This window comes from Giraffa tippelskirchi, chromosome 1, assembly GCF_054371585.1.
Source record: "Giraffa tippelskirchi isolate mGirTip1 chromosome 1, T2T-mGirTip1v1.2.pri, whole genome shotgun sequence".
Classification (NCBI taxonomy): Eukaryota; Metazoa; Chordata; class Mammalia; order Artiodactyla; family Giraffidae; genus Giraffa; species Giraffa tippelskirchi.
In genome coordinates this window covers 81053022-81079216 of record NC_137275.1, presented here as the reverse complement: position 1 = coordinate 81079216, position 26195 = coordinate 81053022, and the positions used below count along the sequence as shown (strand labels likewise).

The window sequence follows — 26195 nt, the reverse complement described above, 5'->3', positions numbered from 1 at the left end:
GCACAAGGAAAGTTTAAGTGTGGTAAATATCAGTGATGTTTTGTTTTATGGAAAAACCTGTGAGGAGGAAAAGCAATTTATGAGATAGAAACAGTTTATCCTTCACAAGGATGTATTTTACAGAATGTGCTTCCCTCCTTTCATTCTGTAAGGATAACATTGCTGTTGCTAAACTGAGATTTACATAGGAAAAATAGTTGAGTAGTTTTGAATAGTCACGTCTTAGGTTCTCCAGAAGCAAACCACAAGAGCCAAAGATTGGATGCTAGTGACAGACAAAAGGAGAGATTTGACTATGACTTATATGCTCTTTAGGCCATATTGAGAGTTGGTAGAAAACCTTTTTTTTTTTTCCCCTCCCAAGTATTTTGGCTTAGATACATCCCTAAATAGTGTTTGCTACATTTTAAAGTAAGTGCATTTTCAGGGAAATTTAATCCATATGTTTCAACAAGACTACATACAAAGCATCCAAATGTTGTTTTATTACAGCAGCATGATGTCTAAGACGCCTTTTGAACTTTTTTGATAGTCCTTATATTCTTTTCTGAAAAGCAGCAGGTAAGTTGCCAAGAGTAAACAAATCAAATAGCAAAAGGTTTGAGTTCACTTTGAAATGCTTAGCCCATTATTTTTGACTGGGTTCTGAACTTGGCAGTGCACATCACCTATTCCTGCCTGCAGGGCAAAGTGAAAACAATTTGAATGCTGTATTTCCCAATTGGGTCATTGACATTTGAGAATAATATAGTACAGACAGTATGAGCATGTTTGGCAGGTGAGTGATACTTAACATGACCTCAGAAAGTTACTTCCTCAAGTTTGCAGATTTCGTAGCATGGAACAGTGCTGTTCATATTGCAAAACAAAAGTCAGGACTGACAGCCATCGGGGGATTCATACCAGGGATTTATTTGTTTCTCTCGTGTATCTTTAGGTGGAATGGTTGAAAAATGAAGACATCATCGATCCTGTTGAAGATCGGAATTTTTATATTACTATTGATCACAACCTCATCATCAAGCAGGCCCGCCTCTCAGATACTGCCAACTATACTTGTGTTGCCAAAAACATTGTTGCCAAGAGGAAAAGCACAACCGCAACTGTCATAGTCTATGGTGAGTGAACTTTGTGTGCCTCAATCTAGTTCAGGTCAAACTGCAGTTTCTCATTTTAATGTTAAAATATCAAGTGAAGGAGGGCCCTTCTCAGTCCCCATTGCAGCTCTTTTCCCGCTTCTCATGTGGACAGTGAGGTTTAACTACTTTCCTGATAACTCACAGAAAACCTGGACTTAGAACTTCCTAGCCCTTTGTAAGTTTTTATAGGACAGTAAAGGAAATCCACTGAGGGATCTAACACTGTAAGAAGCATAAATGTCCTGCATTTCAAACTGAACTCAAGAACCCAGGAGGGTTCCCTGCTTCCCTAAGCCCTGCCCCCCTTCTCAGCCTGGACTACCGAGACCTAGAGGGAGTTCGGACATGAAGATACTTACAGGAGAGCAATTGCAAGACTTCAAGTAAACTGCAGCTGACATGTTCTCCAAACACATCAGAGCAGTTTTAACTGCCTGGAACTTGCTTTACACCCCATCAGGGACATCCAGCATGAAGACAAGGCCTGCCATTGTCATGCAGCCCTAGTCCTAACCCTGTAGCAAGCTGCAACATGATGACTTCTTCAGAGAGCTTCTCTTCCATTCTCTGGCCTTTTCTAATCCATTTCATCTCTAAGCCTATCATTTCTCCAGTTCAATTCAGTTCAGTCTCTCAGTCGTGTCCAACTCTTTGCGACCCCATGAATCGCAGCACGCCAGGCCTCCCTGTCCATCACCAACTCCCGGAGTTTACCCAAACCCATGTCCATCGAGTCGGTGATGCCATCCAGCCATCTCATCCTCTGTTGTCCCTTTCTCCTCCTGCCCCCAATCCTTCCCAGCATTAGGGTCTTTTCCAATGAGTCAACCCTTCGCATGAGGTGGCCAAAGTATTGGAGTTTCAGCTTCAACATCAGTCCTTCCAATGAACACCCAGGACTGGTATCCCTTAGGATGGACTGGTTGGATCTCCTTGCAGTCCAAGGGACTCTCAAGAGTCTTCTCCAACAGCACAGTTCAAAAGCATCAATTCTTCGGCGCTCAGCTTTCTTCACCGTCCAACTCTCACATCCATACATGACCACTGGAAAAACCATAGCCTTGACTAGATGGACCTTTGTTGGCAAAGTAATGTCTCTGCTTTTAAATATGCTATCTAGGATGGTCATAACCTTCCTTCCAAGGAGTAAGCATCTTTTAATTTCATGGCTGCAATCAAATTGCCAACATCCTCTGGATCATCGAAAAAGCAAGAGAGTTCCAGAACAACATCTATTTCTGCTTTATTGACTGTGCCAAAGCCTTTGACTATGCAGATCACAATAAACTGTGGAAAATTCTGAAAGAGATGGGAATACCAGACCATCTGACCTGTCTCTTGAGAAACCTGTATGCAGGTCAGGAAGCAACAGTTAGAAGTGGACATGGAACAACAGACTGGTTCCAAATAGGAAAAGGAGTACGTCAAGGCTGTATATTGTCACCCTGCTTATTTAACTTCTATGCAGAGTACATCATGAGAAACACTGGGCTGAAAGAAACACAAGGTGGAATCAAGATTGCCGGGAGAAATATCAATAACCTCAGATATGCAGGTGACAACACCCTTATGGCAGAAAGTGAAGAAGAACTAAAGAACCTCTTGATGAAAGTGAAAGAGAAGAGTGAAAAAGTTGGCTTAAAGCTGAACGTTCAGAATACTAAGATCATGGCATCTGGTCCCATCATTTCTCCAGAAGGACTAAATGATCCCGCACCCACTTTTGCCACTGCATGTGATATTTTATCTCCTTGTTTTAGCACTCAGCAGTTTTCTCATTTCACAAATAGTTCTATCTGTCCAGTGAGGCTTTTAAGCTCTTTGGTAGACAAAGAGACAATTCTATACATTGATGCTTCTTACAGTGTTAGATACACAGTAGATCTTTATATTCTTGGTGAGTTATTGTCTGAGAGGAAACTGAACAACCCTGAGAAATATTTTGAGGTTCTTCCACCTCCAGAATGATAATGGCCACCATTTAGAATGTAGGGAGCTGTTCATTGCTCGCTCCTTTGGTGTTAAATGACGCTTGAGAAGATTTGTCACTGGCAAGTACGTGGCTCGTGGCACTTACTGCAGGTAGTACTACTTGGCTGGATGCATCCTCAGGCTATAGGATGTTATGAAAACAGAAACCACTGTGACATTCGAAAGGCTGAATGTAGTGATGCTTTAATGCTGTCATTTTCATTACAGGACAGATGCATACTTCTTTTTTAAAAAAAAAATTCCTCTGAATACTCTATAAAGTTTAATTTCCTTAAGTCACAGTGAAATGTTTCCCACTTTTTGTCTTTTTCTAGACTCTCTAAATGACTTAATAAACAGCACTGGTAATGCACAAAAATAGGGTACATCACAGTTTGTACCAATTATAAGTGATTAATAAGGGCAGACTGTTAAATAGATGTATTACATAGATGCAGCTCTCTTTTCCTGTGTATAGCATGTTCTCAATATCCATAAACACAAGCCAAACATTGTCTTTAGTAAGGATCAAACACAAGGAACTAAAGCATTTTGAGTTTAGAAAACAGTGCGGCACTAGGGCTCAGCAGTCTTATGTTCTAGGCCTAGTTCTAGCAGTAACTAACCTTCAGTTGGACACTTAAGCATTACAATACTCAGAGCACATACCTCCTTCCCCATAAAATAATGGAATAAGCCTAGAATCTTCAAGACTTGTCTTTTTCTAAACATTTATGGTTATTAATTTCTCATTAAAATCCTAGCAGAGCAGCACATGCATACTGTAACCCCAAATACCAACTTGCCAGTATGCTGGTAAGAAATTTATACTGACAGTTCCACAGTATTTGGAGTTTTGTGAAGTTGAGTGGGTTAAATTACTTTTGGAACAGAAAACTCTAACTGTCAACATCTGCATGTTCTTTCATGGCCTCACAAAATAAGTTGTCCAAGGCTCATAGGTTGGGCTCACTGGAAGACCAAAGAAAAACGTATACATTTAACCATTATTTCATTTTTGAGTCTCTTGTTAGTATCATTTTTAGATTGCAAGTATATATTCATTATGGAAAATCTGGGAAACAGAAAAACGTCAAAGAAAAAATAAAACCTATAATCCTGTCATTTTGTCATCCAGAGAAAGCTTTGAAAAAGGTGGAATGTATACTACCAATATTTTCTTAACATAGATAAGATTTTAAAATGAAGGATATAATTTTTTTTTACTTGAAACATAATGTTGAAATATCCATGTATTATTAAATAGATTTCTACAGCATTATTTTTTAAAATTTATTCTTTTATTTAAGTATAGTTGCATTACAGTGTTTTCCCTTTGGCAACCACCGGTCTATTCTCTATGTCCCTTATTCTGTTTCTGATTCATAGATAGGTTTTTTTGTGTCATATTTGTTTTAGATTCAACCTATAAGTGATTTCATATGGTATTGGTCTTTCTCTTTCTGACTTAACTTCACTTAGTATGATAATCTCTAGCTGCCTCCATGTTGCTGCAAATAGCATTATTTTGTTCTTTTTCATGACTTAGTAGTATTCTACTGTATACGTGTATCTCATCATTTTTGTCCATTACCTATTGACAGACATTTGGGTTGTTTCCATGTCTTGGCTGTTGTGAATAGTGCTGCTGTGAACACAGGGATGCACACACGCAGCTTCATTTTTCATAGCTGCCTGGCAGCCAATCTAATGAACATAGTATGCTTACCGTTTTCCTATTGTTAACTGTCCAAATTGTTCTCATTTATTTACCTTTATACAAAAAATAAAGGTAAATCTTCATACAAAAGTTCTTATCTTGATAAAGGAAAAAATAATTCTCCACTGAAAAATAGCCCATGTCTCTATGTATAATACATTCATGATTATTCTCCATTGCATAAAATTCTAGAGAAGGAGATGATGGGCATGTGATGTCCCTATAAAGGTTTCTGTTATCTGAGTAACACGCTTCTTTACCATCAAGAAGTAGATTCATATACTGCTTGTAGCATGTTTTAACCAGCAGAAAATAATTTTTGTTAGAAATTGCTTAATTATAATAATTTCCTGGACTCATATATTGAGATATGAGAGTATATCAGTATTTTCTAGAGTGAAATCTCTAGAGGTTAATCACAAACATAGTGCTAGATGGTAGGTTTTATAACTGCATCTATACTGACAGCTCCATTGAACATCCGGAGAAGGCAATGGCACCCCACTCCAGTACTCTTGCCTGGAAAATCCCATGGATGGAGGAGCCTGGTAGGCTATAGTCCATGGGGTCGCTAAGAGTTGGACACGACTGAGCGACTTCACTTCCACTTTTCCCTTTCATGCACTGGAGAAGGAAATGGCAACCCACTCCAGTATTCTTGCCTGGAGAATCCCAGGGACGGAGGAGCCTGGTGGGCTGCCGTCTATGGGGTCGCACAGAGTCGGACACGACTGAAGCGACTTAGCAGCAGCAGTAGCAGCAGCCATTGAACATCATAACTAGTCTTTATACACAAAATATGTGTCAATTGCAGTTACATCAGCTAATTGCTGATCCATTCAAATAGATACTTAGTTAAAAATCCAGCTATCAAGACTTTTTTAAAAAAATAGATTCACTTATTAATGAAACTAAAAATTCTTGAAAAGTTATAAAGTTTATATATGCTAAAGGTAAATAATCATCTATTATTAAGGAAAGGCTAAATGATTTTATCTGTTACCATGCCACATAGCCACCTGCAGGCTTGGTACAAGGATATAAGCATATTATTTGAGATAAGTTGTCAAAAGTATCAATAATTTTTGGAGCTTTACTAGGTAAGGGGATGTTTTTTAAAACAACAGTGGCTAAGGAGAGGAGAGCACAGTTCTATTTTCTGAATAGGTAAATAGATATTGATAATTCATTTTATTTATCCCTGTGCTTATTCAGTTTTGTAGTAATAAAGTTTTGAATGAAATTACATCCAAGGTCTCTTCCAGCTTTGAAGTTTTTGATTTTTTATGGTCACTTGGGATACAACATTCTTGTTTATGTTTGATATGTGGTTTGTGCATTTCTGTGTGTATGCATGTACACTTAATTCGTGTTTTATCATTTACTTCCAGTAAATGGTGGCTGGTCCACTTGGACAGAGTGGTCTGTGTGTAACAGCCGTTGCGGACGGGGGTATCAGAAGCGTACAAGGACCTGTACCAACCCAGCTCCGCTCAATGGTGGTGCCTTCTGTGAAGGGCAGAGTGTACAAAAAATAGCCTGTACCACGTTATGCCCAGGTAAATAAACCAGTGCTCTCATTCCAAATGTATCCTCTCATTCTAGAAATGTTTTAGGGTATATATACAAAGGCTTATTCTTGACCTGAATGTGTGATAGATAGTATGTAAACCCATCATACCATCCAACGCTCACATTACTGGGAAATCACGTCTTTTTCCCCTAAAGAGTACTTAACTTTATTAATTACATTAACATGCAAAATAGTATGAAAAACACACAGGGATATAATCCCTCTTTATTACTCAACAAAACTGTTGGAGCCAAGTTTGCAGGACCTTATAATTCAAGGCATTTGAGCAGCATTGAAAGCCAAACACTTAGGATAACAACCATTGATATTCAGAAAGTCAAGGAAATTAATTGGAACTGAAATTTAGAAAATGTTTGAGGTGAAGTACTTGATATTTGGTGTCAGTTTCTGGGCAAGGGCAAATAAAACATTTGGAATGAATTAAAAGGAAGTCTAAGCTTTGTGACACACGAGCTATTGGATTTTGAAAATGTGATGCAATCAGCTATTATCTATACATGTTCAGTTCGGTTGCTCAGTCGTGTCCTACTCTTTGCAACCCCATGCACTGCAGCATGCCAGGCTTCCCTGTGGATCAGCCAACAGTCTATACATGCATACAGTAACATGTCTATGTATGTTAGTCACCTCCTTTTGAGTTATTTGCAATGGTACCTATACCAGGATTGCATCCCTTTGCCTCTGAGCATCTTTCTGTGCTCTTATGTTGTCCCAAGCTCTTATCCTTTGGTAAATTGAAGTTAATATCTGCTGAAACCAAAACTTACTAAAATGTCTAATTATATAATATATTGAAAAATTAAGCTAAAATTATTATTAGTGTATCCCATTGGGGTAGCTATTGTCACTTTCATTATTTAGATATAAAGACTCCTCAGTTCAGTTCTCACTTGCCTTTATTTTGCCTAACTTTTGTCAGGTTCATTCTTAAGTGGAACCTTTCTCAGAGATAGGTTAGAGAAATGAACTGGAGAGAAAACCATAATCTAAATTTTATAATTCCCATGTTAATTTTCCAAGTATCAAAACAGTATCTCACACTGAACCCTTTTAAAAGCTTTTATTTATGGAACAAACTTTGACACTTAGCTAGGCTAAGAATTTCAGTATTTTTTATCTTGTACTCTTCTATACTCTATCTACATACTGACTCCCACAATTAGAAATACCCTAAGCATTTAGGTGGGCTTCCCTGGTGGCTCAGTGGTAAAGAATCCGCCTGCCAAGACAGGAGACACTGGTTCAATCCCCAGATCAGGAAGATCCCTGGGAGTAGGAAATGGCAACCCACTCCAGTATTCTTCCCTGGAAAATTCCACGGACAGAGGAGCTTTGCAGGCCACAGTCCATGGAGTCGCAAAGAGTCTAATATGACTGAGCATGCATGCATACATACAAGCGTTCAGTTAAAATAGAAATATGTGTTTGTGTGTGTACTTTGGGATGGTCTAGGTCAAAGCAAACGTCTTTTCTCCAGATAGTTGGGGGTTATTTATGTAGCTAACTCTTTACAGTTGAAATATTAATACTTTCATCATTTTTTCATGTGGGCATATTTATATCTCTATAAATTTTACATAATACATATATTTACCCAGTAATTTAAATATGACATCACAGAGATTCTCCAAACTACGCAGACTATTAAAATTGGTTTAATTTCTAGCAAGATGTAGATATAACATGTTATGTACAGTGCATGTTCAATAAATGATGTTTGCCATTGTCTTACATTTATTCCTGGATAATTATTTATGGATTTTAGGGAAATTTTTTTAAAATGTAACTCTTATATTGATATTTTCTTTTTATTTATGTAAGAACCTTTAAAGAATGCATTTTTTTTTTCCAAGGGAAAGTAACTTTTATTTTATTTACTATTACTATTAACTAACGTCCTGACATTTTTTTTTTTTTTTTATAAATTTATTTATTTTAGTTGGGGGCTAATTACTTTACAATATTGTAATAGTTTTTGCCATACATTGACATGAATCAGCCATGGGTTTACATGTGTTCCCCTTCCTGGACCCCCCACCCACCTCCCTCCCCATCCCATCCCTCTGGGTCATCCCATTGCCCCGGCCCTGAGCCCTTGTCTCATGCATCGAACATATAAAGAATGCATTTTAAAGTATCGCCTTAGTGAAATTTACTATATATTTTCTCAGGTTAGGGTTTAAGTGGTATGTTTTTTTAAAATAGAGTTATCTTAGCTCATTATCATTGAAATTTACTAACAAGTAAATTAAAAAATTAAGAAAGTGAGTCTATTCCAAATGACTGAATCACAGAAAGAAATTAAGAATGTGCTTAAATATTATTTTAAAATAAAAATGTGTACATCATCAAATAAAACAATGGAATGAAATAATCAAATAATAAATGGAAAATAGTCTTTTCAAGAAGGTATTGAAGAAGATCTTAGCAGAATTAAGCAGCATGGATGAAAACTTAAAAAGAGTGTATAAGATATAGATGATAGAGCGGTAGAGAGAGAGAGATAAATGGGAACGTAGATGAATATAGGGATAGGTGGGTGGGTGGATAGATGAATGGATGGATTTTTTTCCCCACTCTCTTGACCTCTTCTCCTTAACCCCAGAGAGGTTTACTGGCATTATTCACATGCACTATTCACGGGAATATTGGATCCAAAAAGAGGTCCCCTAATTTTCAATCCAAAACCTAGAAGTTTCCCCTTTAATAGAAAATGGGGCACTACTAGGATTTACCTTTATATAACTCCTGGTGACTTTGATTTCTGTGTGTCCCATTAAACTTCCCGTGCTTGGTCAGTGAAGAAATAGTCACACACCTCTCGTAAGGAAAGTTTGCAGAACCCACAGCATGTATGGAGAGCATGCGCTACTTCCAGCAGTTAACATGAATGCAGCACTCCATGGTGGGGCATTTTCTTCAGTGTTTGGTGTTTTGTTTCTACTTGAGCCCTGCCCCTCTCTGCCTTCAAGAAGCTCCTCTCTTTGACCTGTTGCTGTTTTTCTTTTTTCTTTGTGGCAGTGGATGGCAGGTGGACTCCGTGGAGCAAGTGGTCTACCTGTGGGACCGAGTGCACTCACTGGCGCAGGAGGGAGTGCACGGCACCAGCCCCCAAGAATGGAGGCAAGGACTGCGATGGCCTTGTCTTGCAGTCCAAGAACTGCACGGATGGGCTGTGCATGCAGAGTAAGTCTGTTTGAGCAAACAGCAGACACGGGGGCGGTGTGAGTCTTAACTATTGGATTTCTTTCTTTTTTTTAAATTTTTTTAAATTTTAATTGGAGGCTAATTACTTTACAATATCGTATTGGTTTTGCCATACATTGACATGAATCTGCCACAGATGTACATGTGTTCCCCATCCTGAACCCCCCTCCCACCTCCCTCCCTGTCCCATCCCTCTGGGTCATCCCAGGGCACCAGCCCCTAGTACCCTTTATCATGCATCGAACCTGGACTGGCGATTCTATTCACAACCGTTGGATTTCTTTGAAGGAAATATAAAAATAAAACAAAAATCCCTTGAATAACAACAAAAATGCAATACTAGGGCTCTCAAAATTGAAAAAAAATGAATCGCCTAGAAACCAGAATGAATAATAACTGTGTCCAGTTAACAAATGACACACACCGTATTGCTTTCCCATGAGAAAAAAGTGATTTAGTCATTTCCCTAGAGGGGCTGTCATTCTTTTCAGGGCAGGGAACTGCTGCTCGGTTTTATTAGAGTGCACAAAAAGGCACCCTAAACTCCTCAGAGAGTCATATGGCTTCCAAAAAGTAAGCTATTTACTTCTAATTCATGGCTGTTACTGAACCAATGTCCATGAAGTTTAGAATACATGTATAAGGACAAGAAACATTTATGCTGATAGATTTACCAGTTTTCAAGTGTTTAGTGGGAATATCTTCACAAGCCCTTGAAATCGCTGGGTTTGTATTAAAATTATAATGTTTATCTAAAGGGAATCATGTTTATAAAATGGAAATTTTAAAATGGATGTAGAAGATTGGCTCAGGAATATAATAGATGCTGTAAGCTAAGTATTCCATGTTTTTTATGGTTTTGTTACTTAGATTTCTTAATGAGATGGTGGTTTGATTTCCATACTTAAAATACTTTCCATACTTACTTACTGAGGAGCCCTTAAATATACAAAATTAACCATCTTTTTTATGGGCATGAATTAAGATACTAAAAATTGTTCTGAAATCACACCTGTACAGTTGAATGAATCAAACAATGTGCTGTCTTTGGATCTTGGGTAACGGTGGCCAAATGTTGACATTTCTTATAACACAGTACAAATTGCTTGTGGAATACAAGCAATCAAATATATTTGTGTGGAAGTATTTGTATTTGTCATTTAAGAATAAGATATTTTCAGCACATTTATGAAATTCTGTTTATCTCCCAGAGTCTATGCTTACAGGGACCTTTAAAAAGAAACTTTACTTAAAATACAGATAGACAGATAAGAGCATTGCTGACACAGAATATAAATCTAATGGGCCTCTTATTTTTCTGTCCATGGTGCATGGTGTTCTTTGAGAACAGGCTGCAGCTGAGTGTAAAGCATGTTTTCTGGTTGTGATTTGAGGATGGCTACTGTGCATCTCACTATTTGTACCAGAAACACAGAATGAGAAGAATACAGCTATTTTACTAGCTGTTTATCCAGAGATACAGAATTTGTTCCTCTAGGTATTAGTTTGAGTTGAGGATTAAAATGAAAACATACCACACAAGTTATTTTTAACATTTTTATAATTTAGTCTTATTCTTTTAGTGTAGAATGAATTAATTCATGTGATTGAAAAGTAACAATATTTGAAGTTTCTCTCTTGCTCACTCCCTCTCTCCCTTTCTCAGTATTATCCTTCAGCTTTGGGTGATTTAATGCCTTCTGCAATGGCACCCCACTCCAGTACTCTTGCCTGGAAAATCCCATGCATGGAGGAGCCTGATAGGCTGCAATCCATGGGGTCGCTAAGAGTCGGACATGACTGAGTGACTTCACTTTCACTTTTCCCTTTCATGCACTGGAGAAGGAAATGGCAACCCACTCTAGTGTTCTTGCCTGGAGAATCCCAGGACGGGGGAGCCTGGTGGGCTGCCATCTACGGGGTCGCACAGAGTCGGACACGACTGAAGCGACACAGCAGCAGCAGCAGCAGCAGCAGCAGCAGCAGCTTCCATTGTGCATATTTTAAAATTCCCAAAGCAACCGATTTAACAAGGAGTACAATGCTACAAGATGGAACATTGGTCCTTTTGTTAGTTACACACAATCACACATTCTAAATTATGACGTATATCAAATACAAGCATGAAATACTCTTTTTGAAATAATGTTATTCATTCAGTTTTAGCTATGCTGATGCTGGGTCTTCATTGCTGTGTGGGCTACTCTCTAGTTGTGGTGCACAAGCTTCTCATTGTGGTGACTTCTCCTGTTACGGAGCACAGGCTATAGGGCTTCATGGTTGTGGCACACAGGATCAGTAGCTGCAGCTCCCGGGCTTAGTTGCCCTATGCGATCTTCCAGGATCAGGGATTGAACCCGTGTCTCCTGCACTGGCAGGCAGATTCTTTACCACTGAGCCACCAGAGAAGCCCGCAAGCAGGAAACGTTCAAGTTAAGAATTTCATGATAGAGCATCCCTTGGAAAGTGAAAGCGTTAGTCATTCAGTTGTGTCTGTCCCTTTGTGACCCCATGGACTCTCACCTGCCAGTTTCCTCTGTCGCTGGAATTCTCCAGGCAAGAATCCTGGAGTGGTGAGCCATTCCCTTCTCCAGGGGATCTTCCTGATCCAGGCATCGAACCCAGGTCTCCTGCATTGCAGGCAGATTCTTTACCGTCTGAGCCATCAGGGAAGCCCAGCATCCCCTTAGCATCTAGCTTATTTCTTACAGAATTAATACAGTTTTTTCTAATGATTGGATATGATGGCATGAGGTGTGTGTGTGTCTAAATAAGGAAGGAAAATGAGGCTACAAGAGTGGTTATTTGTTGTTTATGTTTTTATCAAGTCTCCTATCAGACTGGTACATTCGGGTGTTTGAATTAAAATCAGTCAGTTAAAAAGCTATTTCCTTTTACAATTCTGATTTGCTATAGTAACAGTCCCTACTAAGTCAATAAGTTCTTTCATCCTCCCTCTTGTATCTACTGTAGTACAAAAGATAATTGTAGTTTGTGTTGTTATCGATTTCCTCAGGGATAAAAACCTCAGATACAGTTGTGCTGTATAATTATAGTATTTTACAGTGAAAGTTATAATTTCTGTTTACAGTAAGCTGGGTGTTTTTGGCATAGCAATGCTGACAAAGTCTTGCAAAAAAAATAATGTCCTCATTTTGGAAAACAAAAGGCTTCTAATAGTGAAAGTACCAAGCTTGTAAGAGGGACAAGTTCTGAATTAAGAAAAAGAATGGGAAAAGAAAAGATAGCTATAAAGCTGCAGTTAATAATTAGAAAATATCATTTAATGTTTGTTTACATTGAGACTTCGTGTCTTCAATGCACTGATAAATAGCTCTTTATAAGTATTGCAATATTATCTCAAAATAAAGCTAGCCTGCTTACCACTGAATTAGGGAGGCAGTGCAACCTCTGAATGTACTAAAAATTGTCTACAAGTGGTTTGCATATAAATGTAGAAACACTGCTAGAAAGGAAAAATTCAGAGTTCCTGATAGATGTCAGTAGAATTCAGAGTTACATAGATAATGTAGTGTAGTATATTTTAAAAGCCAGATTGGTACTTAAGAGCAATACAGTGTGAAATATATAGAAAATAACATTGTCAATGTTTATCACTAATTTGTTCAAAATAATCATATTTGAACACATTTCTTCCTTAGCCATTCCCCTCATTATAAGCACCTTTGACTGAAAATACCTAGAAATATTGGATAAAATGTTTAAACTTAAAAGACATATTCACACATTTGGAGTCTGTGTGTGTAAGAGAGAGAGGATATCAAGTTAAAAAGAAAGAAATCCTCAAGTACCAGAAATGAACTCAGATCTAAAGAAGTATCTGTACAAGTGGACACCAGAATAACCAAGAGGGGCATTAGGCATGGATGTAGGTCCTAGGGTTTGAGAGTTAGGTTTTTGGTTCTGAGGCTGAGTGGAAAGCAAGAAACCTGAATAAAGCTGGGTCTCATAACTGGCTTCCCCCACCATGAAAAATAACTCGAAAATTTTACCCATCAGCCCAGGAAAGCTACAGGAAAATTGATGGTACAGAAAAGACAAACAAAGTCTTCCCTTAAATAAAACCAGTAATAAAACCGCAGTCCTTTACTTAGTTCTGGATATGAAGTCTAAGATACCGTACAGGGAGGAAAATGCAAAGTATGTGTAATTTATATAAGTAGTAAAACTTCTGGAGTGCCAGCAGAAGTGAACAGCAAGCCATTTTCAGGAGTTTTTTCCACAACCTAAGTGCATTGGTCTATGATAAAGATAACTCACTCCTGAAAATTAATTTATGATATAAGTTTTATATCACCCAAGGGAATAAATAGTCTGCTGCAAGGGAAAGTTGGCAACAATAAATAGGTGTGTCAGTACTTTAATAACATGGACTCCTAGAGCAATCTAAATGAGGCTGTAAAATAAATAGTAATAAAAAGATAAACTTTTTAAAAGGAATATAAATACAAGTGAAAGAATAGAATATTGTAAAAATGACAGAGATTTAGGAGAAATTCAAATGGAATGTGATCCATTGAGAGGTTAAAACTCAATGGAAAAGTAAAAATCAGATCAAGTCAGAGACAGCTTTTGATAAAGTTAAAGAGAAAATTAGTAAACTGGAATGTAGATCTCATGAAACTTTTCAAAAGACATGCAGGAAGGATAAAGTGAGTGATTATATAAAAGGTAGGTTAAAACACAGACTTCCCAGGTGGCTCAGTGGTAAAGAATTCAGCTGCCAATGCAGGAGACACAAGAGCCTTAGGTTCAATTGCTGGGTCAGGAAGATACCCTGGAGGAGGAAATGGTAACCCACACCAATGCTCTTGCCTGGAAAAATCCATGGACAGAGGAGCCTGTTCGTAGGATTGCAAGGAGTCAGACACAAATGAGCACATGTGTGCATACACATTCACAGACACACACCTTAAAACACATGGAATATAGAATGAGAAAGTCCCACAGTTATTACTCAAAAGCCATCCAAACATAATAGTTGATACTGAAGTATAACACATGAAAGAAAGTGAAAGTCGCTCAGTCGTGTCCGACTCTTTACGATCCCACAGACTGTATAGTGCAGGGAATTCTCCAGGCCAGAATACTGGAGTGGGTAGCCTCTCCCTTCTCCAGGGGATCTTCCCAACCCAGGGATCGAACCCAGGTCTCCCTCATTGCAGGCGGATGCTTTACCAGCTGAGCCAAGTATATATTATACATGAGGTATATCCTCTTTAGGGCTTCCCAGGTGGCACTAGTGATAAAGAACCTGCCTGCCAAAGAGACAAAGTTTCTGTCCCTGGGTTGGGAAGATCCCCTGAATGAGGGCATGGCAACCTGTTCCAGTTTTCTTGTCTGGAGAATTCCATGGACAGAGAAGCCTGCTGGGCTAGAGTTCAACAGGGTTGCAAAGAGTCGGACACGTCTGATGCTACTTAGCACACACACGTGTCCTCGTTGGTCTGAAAAAACGTAGTTCTTACCCTGGAGACCCTACTTGCAAATTAAGAACTTACAGGAACTGGTGTTATTTTTCTAGAATACATTATTATGTTGTAATTCAAAATCATCAGAGTCACTTATTATCCCAGAAAGAAGCTAGGCATTATTGGTTTATAAGCACTTTGTTAATTAGAAAACAAATATTGGAGTTCTTAGGTATGTTAAAAAGTATAGATTGCATTGAGTAAGAAAAGGTAGATGACTTGGAATTTCTACTATAGAAAATAACTAAACACATGTCTGATCTCTTTGATATAAGAAACAACATCAGTAACAGATTAGACCAGTTTTGCTTCATAATATGATAGAATGCTATGTCTTATTGAGAAGGTAATCAAAGTTCTGTTGTGCTGTGTGCCTATTTAGGTGTGTTTGCATAGTTTCTCAGTTGTGTCTGACTCTTGGTGATGCTTAGGACTGTGAAAAAGCCTGTCAGGCTCCTCTGTCCATGGGATTTTTCAGACAAGAATACTGAAGTGGGTTGCCATGTTCCTCTTCCAGGGGGTCTTCCCAACCCAGCAGTTGAACTCACATCTCCTGCATTGCAGGTGCATTCTTTACCTGCTGAGCCATCAGGGAAAGCCCTTAGGTGTCTTTATATTATCTCTAAGACTATATGAAGGGCTTCCCTCATAGCTCAGTTGGTAAAGAATCTACCTGCAATGCAGGAGACCCTGGTTTGATTCCTGGGTCGGGAAGATCCCCTGGAGAAGGGATAGGCTACCAACTCCAGTATTCTTGGGCTTCCCTTGTGGCTTAGCTGGTAAAGAATCTCCCTGCAATGAGGGAGACCTGGGTTCAATCCCTGAGTTGGGAAGATCCCCTGGAGAAGAGAAAGGCTTCTCACTCCAGTATTCTGGCCTGGAGAATTCCATGGACTGTATAGTCCATGGGGTCGCAAAGAGTCGGACACGACTGAGCGACTTTCACTAAGACTATATGAAAGTAGCTTCTGGTTTTGCCACATTGTTTTGAAGCAGGATTTATATAAAATGGTTCTGGAGAGAGAGAACACTATAGACCCATAGGGAACGAGGTACAAAAGAAAGAAAAAAAGCACTTAAGATAGTCTCCAAAAATGTTGAGCCAATAAGCATATTTACCATTTATATTGAAATACAGTTGTATCCTGGAGAAGGAAATGGCTACCCACTCCAGTATTCTTGCCTGGAGAATTCCATGGACAGAGGAGCCTGGCAGACTACAGTCCATGGGGTCGCAAAGAGTCAGACATGACTGAGCAACTAACACTACACACAGTTGTATAACCTAGACCTGATAACTTAACTTTTATAATCTTTATAATGATTTGTAGTAAGATCTACTTTGTCAACTTGGCATAAAATGGTTTAATCCATGCTTACATTTTCCTTTTGAAAATAGCAGTCAAGGGAATATATATGTGACTTGGTCCAGAAATGGTGCTTTATATATGTTTATGAATACACTCAATTAGATTATTACATTGCTGCAGCTATTCCTATAAACTTTGGTTTTTAATCCTATTTGAAGATTGGCATCCCACATTGGGATATGTAAGAGTTCACATCTGAATTTAGAATTACTCCTCCTTGCTGAAGAAGGTTTATGCCACAGCAGACAAATTAGAAATTGCAATTTACAAACAAGAACTGCCTGGAATTGTGTCTGCATCAGTGAACTTCCTGACTTTGGGAAATTAAAATGTTATGCAGTCTGCAAATTTAGCACTTTCTACTCATTAAAAAATTTACATGTCACCCTGCTCTTCCATTAATTCTCACATATAGAGGAAGTGGCAGAGCTCTATGTGTAAATTGTAGTGTGGACTCACTGCATACCAGGGCCCCCAGAATCCCAGGTGTATTTAATGTGAGGAAATCATTTACTTTACAAATAGTCTGTTCTTGACTTTAGCACGATGTGTTTATAACCACCATGGTAGGCGTTTGAGAAGGCGCTAGTCAGTTTCCAGTGAAATTCTTGTCAACACAGCAGTTTGATAGGAAAGTATAACTGTGAGTGTCAGACAGTGAGTGCTTTTATCTGTAGTTTGGAAGATGTTGATGTCATAGCTGTATTTGTATAGTCTTTGATATGCATAGTGTCCCAGCTGGCAAATAAATATTCTGTCCGTGGACTGGCTGCCCAACACAGTGCTCTGCTGTCGCTGGTATAATGAATGTGGTTTACTTTTGCTTTTTTCCTTTCTGGTAAAACATTTTCCTGCTTTTGAAAGTAGGGATGTGGTTAGGAACTTTAGCCCACAGAAACCTGATGAAAACCTATGGCGCCCTGAACAGATTGGTGTGAGAGGACAGGTGCAAGGTCTTCAGCTTCAAGGATGCAAAGGAAACTCCGAGGGGATGGAGAAAGTTACCACCTTTGACAACGGCAGCAAAGCACGGACTTCGTCAAGATTACAGAGGGGCAGGGCCTGTGCTTTGAGTGTTTCTTTTTGCCTAAAAATCCAGCAGGTAGGGTGAGGAATGCTAGGAATCGGCCTCTTTACTTCAGGATTTTTCATTACTTTTTCTATCAGATGTCTTTAACTACTATGGATTGAATGATCACTGCCTTTGGATTTAATAACTTATCCTTTTTCTGAGGGTGCATATCGGATAGAAAATACCAGTTGACACCTCTCAGGCAGCTGATTTAGGAGTCTGATTTTGCTCAACTGTTAGTTAAATTTCAGATATTTATTCATCACCTTCTGTGGGTTATGAGATAAGGCTTCTGTATCTGAGATGTTCATTCCCTGCTCTTCGTTTTCAGAGGGGCGTGATGTCAGTGTTAGGAACAGGGCTGTGGATCAGTTAGTGAAGCATAGCAGACTGTCCTGTGAAGACTGGAGCACAAATTACCACAGCAATTTAGATAACTGACATCAGCGATAAGCAAATGTTCTTTTCAATTTTTGTTGTCATGTCCTAGGATTTATGTATTCATTTATTTGGAGTTCCTTAAGCTCCTGTCAATAAATAAACCCTCAGAAGACTGGTAAATTATAATAAATGACCATGAGTGTCTTTGACAGACCTGACCTTTGACATTATTAGTGCAGTCTTGATGGGGTGGCTAGATAAGAGCCAACCTAAAAGGGAAAAAAAAAAATCTGGACATGTTTATTTAGCATGGTCCTTGAGGTTTTTAATAAGAATATTTGCATCATAAGAAATGAAATTGGAATGAGAGAAATCAGATATTGTTGGCTTAGTGTAAGGTCACTGGCAGAAAGAAAGACCCAGGCAACCAGATCGAGAAGAGCGCAAAATCCATGGAGAACAGAGATTCTTCTAATGCTCAGATCATAAAATTGAGGACAGATCTTCTGAAGTGATCTGTTGTACTTCAGATAGATAAATTTGCTAAAACTGATCAAAAGCTTAATGATTTAAAAAAAAACATGGACTTTTACATAACACAATGCTTTTATAAACTAGAATTGTTATGTCATATTCATAACTTATGTACTATTCCCCATGTGAGCTGTGAACTATATCTCAATAATTATTTAATCCTAACCATATCATAAAATCTGTTTATTAAGGTTGTAGATGCAGGTCCATACTGAAATAAAATATTTATTAAGGTCCATACAGAAATATGATGAGTAACCTTGAAGGCAAGCAGGAACACCTTTAAAAACTCCACCTGTCTCCCTTTGGCTACAAACTTGATAACTAATCTAAAGAAACAGTTAATTCCAAGACATCTATTGATATGTACTTTCCTTTTATGTCTTCCTTAAATCTGGCTCAATGGTTCAAAAACTTTGGAGAATGTAAAAATTATTGTATCATACATGTGTATATTTCTATATGTTTAAAGGAGTTACAGATATAATTTTAATTTTATTCACTTTCTACTTAAGGCCCTGGCATTAGTTGCTTATAAATCCAATCTACTGTGTTAGATGTGGCCAAACTGAAGCAAAATTGACCTGTGTTCAATTTAATAAAGCTCAAAAAGTACAAAAACTAATCTTACAAACAGAAATTCTGATATTTCCCTATTAATAGCTCTAACCTGGAAAGGAAGAAACTGAGACATAAAATTGAAACAGCCCACCCAGTGCCCACAGGTTAGTGTGAGAGACAATATATGAACCCGAATCTGTCTAATTTTGAAATAAGCCTTTTTCCATGTGGTCTCTTGGAGGCTGAAAGCAAGAAGTTGTCCATTTTTATTGTTTTAAAATGTGATTTTCTTCTTATGTGTAGTGTTCCTCCAGTTTTTTATGTTTATCCCTGTTTTTCTGTTATCAAAAATGTTGGCATCATTTTTTGAGAGAAGCAATGTTTCTCTTATAAATATTTACATTTATGGTAGGTTCTATGCCAAATACAATGTGATTATCATACATTAACACCTGCATTATTCTAGCATAGCTCTCCAGTTACCTTAGAGGAGAGATGTTCAAGTTTGGAGCACGTCTTTGCTTATCCTACACTTTAAACAAAAGACGCTATTTGGATGTTGTTTCCTTAAGGGTGAAAATCTCTGTTGTTTTAACTTTCTCATGACTATCACTGATAATATTTCAAATGGAGAGGTATTTTCTAGTCTAAATAATTAGTATTACTTCATTCAATAACTGAATTGCAAATTAAGCCATGAACATATCAAGCCCTTTTCTATTATTTCCTTGTCTATCCTCATTTAAATCTATTCATCAGACAGTACACATAAAAATGACAGGTCTGTAGCCTAAGAGCTGGAATCTGCCCCTGGCTTTAATGTTGCACCAACTTTGTGATGTTAGACAAGTCCCTTCATCAGTCTATGCTCTGACTCCTGGGTCTGTGAGTACAAAGGGGTTAGAAGAAGAAATTCAAATCAAGGATCTATTTTAACTCTAACATCCTAGGGGTTTGCAAGTTAGTAAGGGCATAGACTTGGTTTTGAGCAATATATACCTGCCTATTGATACTCAGAACTTTTAACATTTCTCACAGCAGCTTATTTGCTTGATAACTTTTCTATTAGAATACTATTTTTTAAAGTTTGTATTATCTTTTAAAAATTTAATCATAAAATCATGGTCATTTTGACTGTTGTCTGTTATTCATATCTCTTGAAAATTTAAAAAGGCTAGAAATATCAATGCAGTTGGTGTTGATTGGGGAGATGAAGATTTATGTATTATAGTTCCTGGTGTTGTTCCCAGGAGATTTCCCAACTATAAACCCACTAAATAGGCTATGTTCAGGCTTATTATTGCATAGTTACGAGCCATGTACTTAAGGATGACTTGATATTACTGCTGTATAAAACTGAGGAAAGTTCATTTGCCTTTTTAGTACACTTGCTCATGGGCTCTCGTTATATAACAGTTGGACATTAGCTGAAAAATAGGGGTAAATCCCATTTGTAGTCTGAAGGATGACTTTGTGAAAACTAGAAAAAGTCATTCCTTCCTCAAGTCATTTAGCCACCATCCACCAGAACATTGTTATGTTAGCAATCCAGACCCTCAGTCAACAGGACTGTGAATGGGGCCTGCCAAAACTGAACAGTGCAGAACCTGCACGCTGTCAGCTTTTCTCATAGATGGATAGAAACCCAATTTGCCTGTCAAAAACGTTCCTTAACTTTGAAATGCCACTTCCCATTTTGGGAACTGATTTTCCTCCTCTGAAAAAAAGTTGAGCTAGATATTTTCTTAAATGGGTATTTTGAGCAGTTATGACCTAGCTTCCTAGCATAAGAAGCATTTCACTAACCATTTAAGAGCAGCCCACTACTACTCTGTATTCCTTCTATCGGTCCGTGGGATGTGGTTTTGAAAGGTGTTGTCAATGGAGGTTCATTTTGTTCCAGTTAGTTCTTCCATGATTTGACTGTTCCTCCCATTGCAGGACATTCAGTACCCTTGGCCCTCACTCACTAAATGCCAACAAACCGCCTAATCATTAGGACAAGCAAAAAACACCTCCTCTACCTACTTCCAGACATCCCCTTGACAAGTAGAACTACCACTGGTTGAGAAATCATTTTAGCATCAAGTTGCTCTCTGGTCTTGGGAATTTGTTTCTGAAACTTGCTACTAAAGCCTGGATTGGGAAGATCCCCTGGAGAAGGGCATGGCAACCCACTCCAGTATTCATGTCTGGAGACTCCCATGGATAGAGGAGCCTGGCGGGCTACAGTCCATAGGGTCGCAAAGAGTCAGACATGACTGAAGCAACTTCATGCACTCGCACAATACATGAGCACTTTATAAATCTCATTTATCCTTTCCACAACTACATGGAAATGCATATTCATAGCCCCTTACACAGACTAGGAAGCTGATGCTTAGAGAAATGAGGGAGTTTGACCAAGCTCTCATAGTTAAGAATTTGACAGGGCCAGGATTCCAGCTGAAGTCCATGAGACTAAAAAACTCAGTTTCACTGCTTTAGCCAACAGCCGAGGTGCTTTTTCGACTGACCTGCCTTTCAAGTAGTAAGAAAGTTAACTGGAATCCCTACCTTATGAACCAGGCTGTTGATGGTGACACTGAAAACAGTTATTTTGTACTGTGTTCTGCCAGAGATGCGATTTTTCATTATTGCTAGGCCTGCTCTCAGCAGGATCACCTCATTAGCTGAAGAAAATGTTCCCTGTTGTTCCATGAGAGACGGATCAGATGGAGAAGTATAAAAACAAACTCTAGAAAGTGATTCGGTGTTCCTTTCGTTTAGGGGATAGAACAGTAATCCCCTTCTTTTCTGATACCCAGCTTTCTAAGTGATGTTTTAGTTGTGTAGTTGCAGAAGTGTTTTGAAAAGGATGGAAAGAGTTTTACGGAGTTGCCTTTCGAAATTCTTTATCAGTGTTTCTGTAACAGTAAGTTGGGGTGTTGAACCGTTGATGAGTACACTTAACTACTTGGCTGTTTTAAAATTTCCCATGTAGCAAAATGGCAGTTTGGCTAGATTGGTCTCTATCGACTATGAGGAATAGCTAATACTGAGACTTTTATATTTTTTATTTTATCTTAGAACAACCTCAAATGCAAGCACATCATTAAATATATCAATATACCTATAGATAGACATCTTCCAGGCCATATTTTATAGCAACCATCCATAAAGTCCTGTCACTTCTCTCCCTTTGCTCTCCATTATCTATAGAGAAACCGAAGTGATCTTTTCAGGATTAGGTTTGATGACAGGATTTGCATTTCATTTAGAATAAAATTGAAGCACCTCTTTGTGGACCATCAGGTCTATGAGATCTGGCTGCTGCTCTTCCCTTTGAGGCTCCCTCCTCCCTCTTTCCACTCACTGACATCTAACCACTTCCTTTTTATATCAGGATTTTTGCGTTTGCTGTCCCTCTTCATGGACCATGTTCTCCACAGATCTTTACCTAGCCAATTCTTTCTCGTTGTCCAAGCTTCAGTGTAAATTTCATTACAGCAGAAAATTCTTCCCTGATTCCTTCAATTAGTCATTCTTTTATCTCCAATCACACTGCATTTTACTTTATTTTCCAAGAGGACTTTTCAGCATTTGAAATGACCTTGATTATTTTGTTTACTTGTTTATTTTCTGTTAAACAAGGATGAAAGCAGTGACTTTTCTCATCTTATCACTGTACCTCAATGCGTAGAATAGAACCCAGCATATAATAGGGTCAAGAGTATTTGTTAGGTGACTGAATGAATTAATGGATTCTAGTTCTGTGCCTGGAAATGTAAGTCTGAGGTAAATTGCTACAAGGCACAAAAGTATATATTGAGTGGTCCAGATCTAATTAAACATGGGAAAGTAGAAACTAAAATGAAATTATCAATTTTCTTTTTATTATTCCTTGATCTGCCTATCAACAATGGTGATTCTGTTGGGAAGTAGGTGAAAGCCAAGGAAAACCTAGACCTGCTTCACAGGGTGAACTTTCAGACCACATTATATCTCTCCAGAGACAGGCTTCTCCTTTTTATAAGACACAGCTCTTCTGCTTATTCCAACAGGCTCACACTATTCTTATGAAAAATTTCAGGGTAAACATCAAACTATCCCCAAATATCCTATTTTATACTTCTTTCCTGGCCTTCACATCTGCCAAATAAAGAAAAATCTTTTGACATCACCCAGCTTAAAATCATCTCCTACGACAGTGACATCACTTTTCTGGTCTCCTGTGCTAGCTGTGAAATTATATTGTCTTAAGTCTTTGGGTTTCAAAAATAACCTTTTTTTACTGTGCTCTTATATGTCCCAGATGTCCTTTTATTGAGTTCACAGAATACAAATGGAAAAAGGTTATTACCAGACAGAGTGTTTAAAGATGAAAATCAAACCTAATACATGGACTCCAACAACTTGAATAAGGAATATAATATTTATAAAACTGAGTAGGAGGTTGCAATCATTGCTCTAAAATAAAGCATTAAAAATTAATTCATAGCAAACCTGTCTGTGCTACAGCAAACCTCTCTTTCATTAAGGTAGCACTGCATGTTTCTCCTGAATTAGTTCCCCAAATAAGTAAATAGCTTATAAAAACTGTGTGTTCTGCAAACTACAGAAGGTCTACATGAGGCACAATTTAGAGTTACCTTCAGTGTTAAAGCATTACAGACAGACCTTTAATTTTGAACCAATTAATTGTGATTCTTGCAGTTTCTCTACATTTTTTGCCCTTGAGTATTACTAGGAAAGTTTAATTCACATGGTTTTTATTCATCCTCATTTGATTAATTCAAATGATGCTGTATCATTTGATTAATTCATGTTGCAGAATATTAAATATTAGGAATCTGTGGGTGCTAGTTATGTGATACTTTAAACTTTTTCACTGATTTTCATTTCAAAAAGTTTTATGTTCCCCATTTAAAAAATATTTTCTCACAATCTTCTACTTCACAGTATTGCTATTATTTGTTATCATCATCAATCATCATCATTAGATTCCTACCTTGGATTACACTAAAATTAAAGAAAAGGAAAACTGCTATTGTTTATCTGTGCATTCACTATTGGGATGAAATTTTTATTTTTCCCAATTTACACTATTCCTCTGAAGCCCTGAAATAAACAACCTTATAATCTCTAGGCTCTATTGATTTTTGAATGATTTCAAATAAAAAGCATCCAGTTTCTATTGCATTGACAAACTGCTCAGCCTCTGGGCAAAACCTATTGGATTCCTATTAGATGGAGGGCCACAACTGGGAGTCCAAAAAGTAGACTTGAGATGGAAGGAGGAGAGTTGGTCTGCTCAGCTCAGTAAATGGGTATTTAACCTTTGACCAATGACGACAGGCCTTCTTTAGTTCTATTAGACTGAGAGCAAGCTGTTATGATTAAATAAAAGAGAAAAAAAAACTGTTTAGAGCCTTACTGAATATGTCCTGGGAATTAAGGCATATGGCAGGGATAAGGAAAAAAGATTTTCCTTATGCTAATGACCCTTGATGTCTGAAATAAATTAGATCCATTAGAGTTTATGCTCAATAAAAGAAAGATTTTAAGCACTCCAAAGTTAGTGACTCGAGACCAGTTTTTGCTCTGAAATTCAATCTGCCTCCTTATTAATTCTTAGTGAGGCTCCAGAACAGACAGGAGATGCAAAATCATAATTCTGTACTGAACCAGAATTTTAAAGGACCCAGGTTTCTTCTCCTTTTATTTTAATTAAGCCATTTTTCATGCTTATAATTTTGTTTCCCTCATTAATTTGATTTTGTTCCCATTTTTGTTTTATTTTTTTATTTCTTTTTCAAGGTTTCATTTATCCTATTTCAACTGAGCAGAGAACCCAGAATGAATATGGATTTTCTTGTAAGTTTGATGTTTGGTTTTTATGTTGCTGAATAATCATTTAACGTTATTGCCCCCAGTTCAAGTTTACCTTTCCTTGGATCACAGATGTGCACACAGGAAATCAGCGCCTAATATATTCCAACATGAAAAACAAATTAGATTTTCACTGCTGAAAAGAAGAAAGGGTCATTTCAAGTCTCTGCCAGCTTTAAAATCTATCAGTCTAACATTCAAAGCTTAAGTCCCAGTAGCTGACAAAACATATCATGAAATATGTGGATCTAAATAAAGGGCAAGTTTCGAATGCTAAAAAGTAAAGAGTTGAGAAAATGCAGATCCACTGAGTTAGAGATCATGAATGTTGAATAAGCAGTTACAGCCTGGTAAAGCAAAACATTAAGGATTTAGATACAGTATTCTGACCAGAGCTCAGAGCACTGCTATAGGGCCTCACATGGAACCCAGCAGCAAAATGAAATCAGCACTCTGAAAGCAGTGCTCACAGTGCTCTGAGGGTTTGGTACATCACTGGGTTCCTGAAAAGATTTGCCAGTATGGACTTGATTGATGCTTGAGCAGAGAGTCTAGAAACTTTGGTAAAGACAATTATTTAAAAAGAAAACAAATTCTTTCACATATAGTACATTTAAACAAAATCCTGAAAGAAATGGAATTCCCATAGGGAATGCTTTTTTACTGTCAGTGTGTTACAGATACATGGCATGAGACAAGTCATTTCACCATATGAACCGTGTGACTGTGAGTCTTAGGAGAGAGGTGTAGTTCCTTGACTTTAGAAGGCCAGGAGACCTGCAAACCTGAAAATTCTCTTCCTGCAAAATAAAAATGCACGTGTATAAAGTTGAACATAAAAAGGCTTTTCTTGACCATCTGAAGCACCAGTTTAATCACCTTTCACAGTGAGCAGACAGTTTTGGGTAATTTTGCTGTCTGTTTTTGTGAGTCACAGAAAATTAAAAATAATAGATACTTAAAGATGTCTAAAGGATTCAGGAAAGCTTTACTTTTATTGGTTCAGTTATCAACTTTTATCACCATTTGCCATTGGATCAGAGCATGTTCTATGCCACTAAGGCAACATGCAACATTTATAGGAATTTTCTTCTTGCTCTATCCAGAGACAGCCCTCCCAGCGGACCTCACACCGTGTTAATCAAATGCTTAATTGCCTTTTGGGGTTAGTCTGACCTTTCTGATCACTGAACCAGGCCTTTATCTTACTCAGTACAGCATAGAGCTATATTTTATTCCAGTAATGAGTGGCTCACATGTAAATCTCTGACAAGAACCCGTGA

General features: G+C 37.9%; 1 protein-coding gene across 2 annotated transcripts in view; it reads left to right on the top strand.

Moving 5' to 3' along the window:
* The window catches only part of UNC5C (unc-5 netrin receptor C), a 405303-nt gene that overhangs the window by 330706 nt on the left and 48402 nt on the right, over positions 1–26195 (top strand). Inside the window, exons 5-8 of one of the 2 annotated variants that reach the window (XM_081595521.1) lie at positions 938–1118; positions 6222–6389; positions 9446–9610; positions 24841–24897. In XM_081595521.1, coding sequence (XP_081451647.1) covers positions 938–1118; positions 6222–6389; positions 9446–9610; positions 24841–24897 — 571 coding nt within the window. The remainder of the gene's footprint in view (positions 1–937; positions 1119–6221; positions 6390–9445; positions 9611–24840; positions 24898–26195) is intronic. The other variant, XM_081595532.1, reaches the window with a different exon arrangement.